This window comes from Oratosquilla oratoria, chromosome 35 (genome assembly GCF_046742065.1).
Source record: "Oratosquilla oratoria isolate Oo_2021 chromosome 35, ASM4674206v1, whole genome shotgun sequence".
Taxonomy (NCBI): Eukaryota; Metazoa; Arthropoda; class Malacostraca; order Stomatopoda; family Squillidae; genus Oratosquilla; species Oratosquilla oratoria.
The window spans coordinates 1,116,070-1,125,514 of record NC_134811.1 but is presented as its reverse complement, the minus strand read 5'-3'; the positions used below and the strand labels follow the sequence as shown (position 1 = coordinate 1,125,514).

The 9,445-nt window shown below is 35.7% G+C and overlaps 1 protein-coding gene across 1 annotated transcript in view; it reads left to right on the top strand.

Annotated features, from left to right (window-relative positions):
* Nucleotides 1-279: 279 nt before the first annotated feature.
* Nucleotides 280-9,445, top strand: part of LOC143018465 (putative phosphorylase b kinase regulatory subunit beta) — a gene marked incomplete at its 3' end in the record, with an annotated part of 34,184 nt that continues 25,018 nt past the window's right edge. Inside the window, 10 exon segments of the mRNA XM_076173831.1 lie at nt 280-426; nt 1,702-1,820; nt 2,211-2,346; nt 3,558-3,765; nt 5,788-5,984; nt 6,747-6,906; nt 7,052-7,138; nt 7,346-7,456; nt 8,310-8,448; nt 9,251-9,324. Of these exon segments, the coding sequence (XP_076029946.1) occupies nt 407-426; nt 1,702-1,820; nt 2,211-2,346; nt 3,558-3,765; nt 5,788-5,984; nt 6,747-6,906; nt 7,052-7,138; nt 7,346-7,456; nt 8,310-8,448; nt 9,251-9,324 (1,251 nt within the window).

Here is a 9,445-nt window from a genome sequence, read left to right as displayed (position 1 = left end):
TTTAGCGAATATTAACACAGATCTAATGGGTTTATTCCACCCCCATTTCAGCCTATGCTCCGCCGACACATTTGTGTTGATTGCAAACTCTTTGGAGAGTGATTGCATCCATTGTGAAGTATTTCACAGAGCATAGATACGTATATACAGGTGTTACATATATAGTTGTTTTATATATACATTTTCTACCAAAAGTACGTTCGCATGAAAATGCAAGTTTTAAACTTTTCACCAAATTACGTCATCGTACCAAGCCTGCGCTTTTCGAGCGATCAGCTGTTGAGAATCCTTGGGTGACATTGAAATCAGCTGATGGGATGTACTATAGTAGTGTAAGGGGAGTGGGAGGGTAAATGTCTCATAATTTGATTGTTTGAGTGCCCAGGTACTTTACGATAAGTCTACAATGGCAAATATTGAAAAGAGGTACGTACAATCCATATGTAGAACATAATAATAGTAACAGCATCATCTGTATTCATCTTAGGAGCGAGGTGGTGTACTTGAGTGATCATTAATTCACATTATTTTTAATTTACTGTGAATGAAACGTGTGCCTTTTATGACTGACTAGTTTCAGATTATTTATCCTTATTTATTTGTACGTCTTCAAAGGCAGGGGAGATCCGGATAAAGTTAAGATAATGTCTTGAAGAAACTAGAAAGATGTTGGCTATGTCTCCAACCAGCGCAGACACACATACAAAATATGATATTGGACTGATATCCTGATGAGGCTGAATTGTTATATTATGGAGTATTATGAAGAAACTTTGAAGTTCAGTATATAAATTAAATAATATAGAAAAGTGGGTTAATAGGTTCAAAATTTGAAAATTCATGTTTTGTTTCATTGCCAAGCAGTTATATCATCAGTTATTTAAGGAATCTTTCATGTTGATTGTGAATGTCAATGATATATATATATATATATATATATATATATATATATATATATATATATATATATATATATATATATATATATATATATATATATATATATATATATAGGCTCAAGCCATTCTCATTTGATTAATTGCCTAACACTTCTTTGTGGTAGTCTCTTCCTCTTGTATAAGGAATTAATCAGAGCTATAACTAACATTGAGGTCCATCTTTGTAGGGCATTAGTATTGTTCATTGGAATTGGAAAAATGGATAATTGTTAATGTCAACACATAGTTATTTTAAGTCTTAATTTTTTTTCTGAAGTTGTGTGGATGAAGTAAAGGGGTTATCATTCTGTAATGTTTTTGGTGCAAATTATTATTTTTCAAGTCTGCAAAATTTATTTTGCTCTATATGGTATGGGTCAGGGAGCAAATCATGCTTGAAGACAGGACTGCTAGACTGCAGGACTTCTTTGCCATTCTTACCAAATAATTAAAACTTTATTGATATTTGTTCAGATGTGTACAGGAATCCTGAAGGTCCTATCCATAAACAGCCCCACCCCGCCTCCCATATTTCATTCAAACAAGTTTGGAAAAACACACATGATTTAAAAAATAATGATCTGCGTCATTCTGACACAGGAAGCTCTTTGAACCACTATAAATTATGTGATTATTTTTTGCATAAACACAGCAAAGTCAATAGATGAAATGTCAGGACTAAACGCTTCACTTCCAGTCCATGTTTCCTTTGCCGTGTTTATGCACCTTGTTCCCATGGATTTTGATTATTTTTTGTTGACAGCACTCGTGGCCTTCGCCATCGAGAGAGTAGTGGTGGTGGAGACATGGAATCAGATTCTCACTTGAAACTGATAAACTATGATGACACGGTTCGTAAGCTGGATCACTACTATGGAGTTGGTATGTTTCAATGATCTCAAGTTTTGTTATACATTTAGTTCATTGTTTCACCTCCTTTCTTGTTACTCATTTGTTTCATAGGAGTAATCTACTCAAACAAGCAATTAAGTAAATAAAAATTAAAACCAAAAGAATATTGGTTAGCATTGTTTTAGCAAATAAAAAAAAATTAAGGGGGAGCTATTGAAATGTAGACCATTATTACTTAATATGTATTCAGTGTACTTATTTATAACATAGCAACAGCTGAGTAGCATTGCTTGGTGCCAGTTGAAATAGATGTAATCTGTGAAATTCTGGCTCAAGATACTATAAATGCGAAAGTTTAATAAAAAAATAATGATGTTATATTATGATTGAGGACTTTATTTTTGTTTTTTGTTTTTTCAGTTAAAAGACAGATTCTTCAAAATCAGAGTATTACTACAGGACTTTTTCCAGCCCTAAGTGCTGATACTGAAACAGCTGATGTGCGAACTAGTATATATTGTGCAGCAGCAATATGGAGCTTGTACCAAGCCTATAGGTAAGTATTTTTTTCATGGGAAATTATTTATCTTTTAATGAAATGTGTGAAGAAATTTTGTAATATAGGATTTTTTTTTCTATTATTGTTAATCAGTTTATTTTTAATTTATTATTATTTTTTTTTTCTTACCATATGGGGAATGGCAAGCCCATGATTATGAGGCTAGTACTCATGGTTCCTAACAGAATTGGAAGCTAGAATCAGTCTCCCTGCCTCATTAAATGTATTGACATTGCACATAAGTAACATTTTCGGGAATACATAGGCATGTCACAAACTCTATTACATACATACACACATGTACAAATGTAATTCTTGTTTGATGTGGGAGGGATTTCTCAATTAGGTTGATGGCTTAGGTAGTTACAGGGAGTAAGTTTTGGAATGCTTTTTATTTTATCTGAGTGTTTATGTATATTTGTATAGAAATGTTATGAGGTGTAGGTGGTAGGTTGTAGATATTTGAGTAGTATGCCATTGGTGGGTTTTATGCCTTTGTTTTTTGGCTACCTCCCTTGTAAGGGAGAAAAAGCCTTTGGTATATGTATATATGCCATTGGTGGGGTTTATCGTTTGTGTTCAGTTGGTTATGTTTCTTGTGTGGCTTAGACAAAATAGATTGTAAGTCATACCTCACAAATCATTAGTAATAGGACCAAGAATAGGTATCTTCTTTGTGGTGGTCTTGAACAGTGCAGCTGCTTGTTTTCAAAACCCATTTACTCCCTCACCTCCGTCAGTCGTGATACTTGGTCTCCAGACTAGACCCAAAATCTCTCTGTATTAACTTTATCTGTATTTCTCACACCTTTTCACACATGGAAGGTTGGCAACAAGTGATTGCCCCTCTCCTCCAACCACTTTCATCTTCTTGACAAAGAACAGTCCGACATCAGTACAACACAGACAGTAGCCCAAAATTTCTTAGAGAGATCTGTGGGAGGGACAAAAGACTGTTGCCATCCAATGTGTGTGTGTGTGTGTTGTGTGTGCATTTACCTAGTCGTATCTTACGGAAAGAAGAACTATGCTTGTGGTGTCCTGTCTTTGTGTGTGTATGTATATATATTTATGATATTTGTGGGTACACTGAAACTAATATCCTATGATTCGTGAATTACCACTGGTCCACAGAACACCACTCTAGATAACACTGTTCCTTGTTATAGCTATAATGTAGTATATTGTAAGTTTTCCTTTCTTCACAGGCGAATTGATGATGACAGAGGCAAATCCTATGAACTTGGGCAGTCTTGTGTGAAATGCATGAGGGGCATTCTAATGTGCTGGATGCACCAAACTGAAAGTGTAGAAAAATTTAAGAAGGGCCAGCAACCGAAGTATGCCTTGCACTCCAAGTTCCATTTGGTGAAAGGCGAGGCTGTTGTTTCTGCTGATGAATATGGGCATCTTCAGGTAATGTAATTGTTTTTGTATTTTACTACCTTTTGCTATTTTTCTAATGTCATTGTTGATGGGGTTGAGTTAGGATTCTATGATATAAATGTGGGGTAAAGTAAAATGATGAGATATATATGGATGGATGGTGAGGGGAGGTTGAATGTGAAAGATGAGAGGATGGAGGAAGTGGAGAATTTTAATTATATGGGGTTGCATGTGTCTGTGAATGGAGGATTAGCTGTGAATTTCAGTGTAAAGGAAGCAAGTAAATGTCTGGGTGAAATGAAAAGCCTTATGGGAAATAGTTATTTGGTGATGAATGCAAATAGAAGGATAGATGAAGGAGTGATTTTACTCACAGCACTGTTTGGCTCAGAGACTTGTAATATGAGGGAGGCAGAGTGGAAAATTTCTATGATTTGTGATGGAAGTTTTTGAGATATATGAGATGTTACGAGAATATAGTGAAGAATATGGAGGTAAGCCAGAGAATGGAGATGGAAAGGAATCTGTGAGAGAGGGTAGACCAAAGAGCACTGAGGTGATTTGGGTTTATGGGAAAAATTAACGATGAAAGACAAGCAAAGAGAGAGCGTAAAGCAGAAGTGGATGAAGTGAGCTTAACCACTTCACAACAATGACGTCTATGTAGGCGTCATGATGTATTTACCTAGCTGTATTTACCTAGTTGTATTTTACGGGAAGGGGAGCTATGCTCGTGGGTCCCGTCTTCATATCTCATTTTATCTAAACTATTTTTAAATTCATGTATTGTTTTATAGCTGTCTTTTTTTATTTTCTTTCCGTGTCCTCTTGTATTTCTGTCATCCCATTTTATCAGATTCTCTCTATCAGTAATTTCTATGCCTTTCATGATTCTGTAAATAGCTATCAAATCTCCTCTCTCTCTTCTTTGCTCTAGTGTCTGTAGTTCAAGTTTTTCTAGTCTCTCTAATGGCAGCTGATGCTGCATGTGAGAATTTGACTTGTACTGAAGTGGTTAAGAGGAAGATGAAAAATAAGGTGGATGGATGGGATGAAAGAAGCTTTGTTTGGATGAGGAATATTTTTCGAATAGGGATGAGAGAATACAAAAAAATAAGAAGGAATGGAGGAAGATTGTGAATTTATGAAAGGATAATGCAGTCCAGAGGGATCTTATCTGTTTCATAAATTTTCTGAGAAGCTAAGAATGAGGGATTGCTGCATAATGAAGTTTATCACTCAGTCGATTATTACCTAAAATTTTACTAAGTGGGAAATGTGCAGCCCCACAGTGGCTGGCAATGATCCTGAGAACCTCTCATAGATCTCTCTGGGAAGGAACTTTGGATCTGTTGTCTGTTGTGTCAGTATATTTACCTAGTTGTATGTCTGTTGTGTCGGCATATTTACCTAGTTATATGTGTGTTGTGTCAGTATATTTATCTAGTTGTATGTCTGTTGTGTCAGTATATTTACCTAGTTGTATGTCTGTTGTGTCAGTATATTTACCCAGTTGTGTTGTACGGGAAGGGGAACCTTGCTCGTAGTGACCCGTCTTTGTATCTCATAATATCTAGTTTGTTCTTAAATTCATGTATGGTGTTTGTACACACTATTGTTTTGTCCAGTTTTTCCAGAGTGGGACTGTTTCTATGTCCTTGTCTGAAAGTTGTAGCAAGAGGAGAGCAGTTGCTGGCAGTCAGTTCTCTATGTATGGAAAAGTTTAAGGAATACAGCTGGAGTTGATAGAGGAAAGATCTTGAGCCCAATCCAGGAACTGAGTGTCAACCCCCCAGGGCTGCACCTCCTGATGGAGTTATAGGATGTGATAGTTCTTTGACATAGAATTTCATCAAATTTAAATAATCTATTTTTTTAATGTAGATATTTTTAACTTTTATCCTCAAAGTTATCATATTCTACATTGATAATGCAAAAGTTAGTATTTATTTCATAAGATTTTAGAATTCAAAAGGATATTTTTGAGAAAATTTTAAAACCTACATTTAAATGGGAAAAATTTATTTCACTTTATATTTGTTCTTTATACAGATTGATATTGTTTCCCTGTATTTGATATTTGTTGTTCAAATGATAACATCTGGTCTACAAATCATCTATACAATGGATGAGGTGACATTTGTCCAAAACCTCGTGTACTATGTGGAGCGTGCATACCGAACACCCGACTTTGGGATGTGGGAACGTGGAAGCAAGTACAACAACGGAACTCCTGAACTGCATGCCAGGTAAGTTGAAAGTATACATAAGATTTTATTTTTCCCTGTTAATGCACTATTTTTGCTAGTGCTTTATTCTAGTGCTGTGGAACAACCCACCGGAAAACCCTATATCTAGTAGACATATCTCCCTATGATCCACCACATCTAAACTGATGGAGCGACTGACATGGGACAATCAAACCACAGTTACCCATCTCTCCACACCAAATCCGGAGCATAAGATCAAAGTTCTCATTTACACAGGTGACCTCACATTTATACCTAAGCACAGCAACTGCAAAATAGCTGCCAAAAATACACATATGAACTGGATGAATGGATTAGATAGATGAGAGTGTGGGTGGAGGAAGAACAAGCGAAGATGGGCTGGAATTACTATATTGCTTATACGTTTCGACCAAGTCAGTTGAAACGTAGAAGCAATATAATAATTCCAACCCATCTTCACTTGTTCTTCCTCCACCCACGCTCACACAGACATACCTTACAATCTAGAACTGTGGATAATTGCAAAGCAAACATTTTAAATGAAGAACCATAGGCGATGGCATGATACTAGGTTTGTTTATGTTCTGTAAAGCAGAAATTAGTGAGTACCAGTAAGTAAACACCCATGCCAATATTTAGATTTCATGTATATCATGCACAAAAAAAAAACTACTGACTTGGAGATTTGTTTTGTCTATTTGTAGATTGATGTTGTTCATTTACATTGTAGACATTTTGCAGAGTATTGAGTCTATTTTGTTATTGTTTCCTGGTGTATAGTTCTATTGGAATGGCCAAAGCAGCTTTGGAGGCAGTGAATGGATGTAACTTATTTGGAGAGAAGGGTGCATCTTGGTCTGTCGTCTTTGTTGACATTGACGCGCACAACCGTAATCGAAGCATTTTTGAAACACTTTTGCCGAGGGAATCAAGCTCAAAGGTATGATGCTAAGATCAGATGTTCAGATAAGAATATACATATTTTAATGAAATCATATTTACACTTGAAGTATATGTGTCTTATTTGTTGATATTTTTAATTTCTTCTTTATGAATATTTCATGTTCTTGGGATGATTTTTGCAGAGTGTTGATGTGAGTCTTCTTGCTACCATCTCGTTTCCTGCATTTGCAACTCATGATCAAGCACTTTATTTCAAGACAAAATCAATGGTAAGTCTCATGGCTGTTTTATTATTTCTTAAAGAATATTCATCCAACCTGTGGGGTGTGGGAATTGTTGCATTTCATGTTGGGTGAAATTATTATTATTTCTTAAAAAATGGTTACATTTCATGTGGGGCAAAATAAAACTCTGAGAGGTGATGACCCTCATGAATTTGAAAGAATCTATGCTACTAATGAATATTCCATATTCAGGTGTTAAACACATTGAAAGGAAAGTACGGGTTTAAGAGATTCAACCGTGATGGATTTGGTACAGTACTGGAAGACCCCAGAAGGAAACACTATCACCCCGGAGAGACCAAGGTGATATAAATAGTAATAGACACTCACTGGATGGTTAACACACATAAGTTATATTTCTAAGGAATTTAAATGTAATGTAAGTAACAATTATTGCACGAAGATTGTCTGTTAATCAAAGAAGAGAATGCAAATGATAGGAGTGAATGGAAAATGATCATAAATAGATGAAGAAAGGGCACTGCCCAAAAATGTGTTCTTGTTTGCTCTACAGAATTTTTGAGTGGATGAGGGGTGGGGTGGGGGGTTACCAAGTTATGAAATGGTGGTGGGTAAACCAACTCTAGCTGATGAGTCCTATTATGGAGGCACCATGTTATCCTGCATTGCTTGGCTACCTCCCTTGCATGGGAAGGGGAGCTATGCTTTTAGTGACCTGTCTCTGTATCTCTCAGTATCTAGTTTGATCTTAAATTCTTGTATTTAAGAACAAACTAGATGCTGAGAGATACAGAGATAGGTCACTACGTCTTTGTATCTCTCAGCATCTAGTATGTATTTATGCGTTTGACCTGAGTGGTGTGGCAGAAGACAGAAATGACCCTACAATCCATAAGGTGGTAAGAAGGGAGTAGCAGTGAATGTGTTTTTGGAAGGATGTGGGCTGTGTTCTCTAGTATAGCCTCAAAAGTGATAAAGTCTGGACTTGAGATAATTCTATGGAATGGTGCGGTGTTTTGTGATGTGATCTAGTTAATAGTCTTCCTTTTATAAGTGTTTTTTTATGTCTCGCTAACCGTGTACATTTTTTTCAAGTTTGATTTTTTTTTACCTTATGAAAAAGAACAAAAATATCCAGCTATGAAAAATAACAGGTCTGATTTTTTTTTTTTTTTTTTTTTTTTTTTTTTTTCAGGAATTTGAAGGTATAGAATGTGAATGGCCCCTCTTCTACATGTATATGATCATAGAGGGTCTCTTCAAAGGATGTGCAGAACAGGTGGAGGAGTATCAAAAACTTGTCGAGCCTCTACTCAAAATGGATAGACATGGAGGTACGGCTATTGTTTTTACTTTTAGGGCCACCAAGTTTGTAGATGAAATCTTTATTATTAAAAAAAAATATTGATTACACAGTTATATGCAGCTAATACTTGTATGACTTTTTTTGGGCATCCTTATGAATGAAAGCCACATGATTTGTCTATTATAGAGAGAAATTGCAGCCTATAGATTATATATATGTTTTTTTTTTTTTTTTTTTTAATCTATCCTTAACCACTTTCAAATCCCCAACTCTTCCTACATGTTCATTATAAGGGTGGAAGAGTTCTGCTACCATGTGTCTATGCATGTTGTATTGCAATATAGAGTGAGGAGAACATGTATCCTCTTCTATATATTTCTCCTGCAAAGACTCACGACAGAAGAGGGTCTTGGATGAAAACTCCAACCAGATCCCTCGTAATTATGTCCAACTTAGTCACCTTCTACATCATGGATGAGAATATGGTGGTGGCATTCTTGTCTTTCCGTAATAATAGGGTTATCAGAGAAGGAAATGGTAGTCATAGAAGTAGTTAAAAATAGGAAGGACAGTAGCAGTTCTAAAGCATTTTATTATTCCTTTTTTGAGTAAAGATTTTACTTTAATGTAGAGGAATGATGTGTGGCTCTGGACCATAAGGGTGCCCCCTAGGTATTGATTGCATGTCACCTTGCAGTTGATACATACATGGAACAATTAGAATTAGATGGATTTTTTTTTTTTTTTGTAATTATGAGTTTAGGTTTTATATCATCAACTATAACAGTACTTTTATTATGTAACGGGTCTTTGTGTTACCTTTTTTCTAGATGTTGTGGTGCCGCAGTATTACTACATTCGCAAAGAAAACATTGCCGAAGAAAAGAAGTACCCAGGCTCTCAGGTATCTATCACTAGAAATTTAATATCCATGTGAACAAGTTGCTTAAACATGGCAAAGGAAACACGGACTAGGGATGAAACATTTATTCCGACGTTTCATCTACTGAAAAGGTCTGTAGACA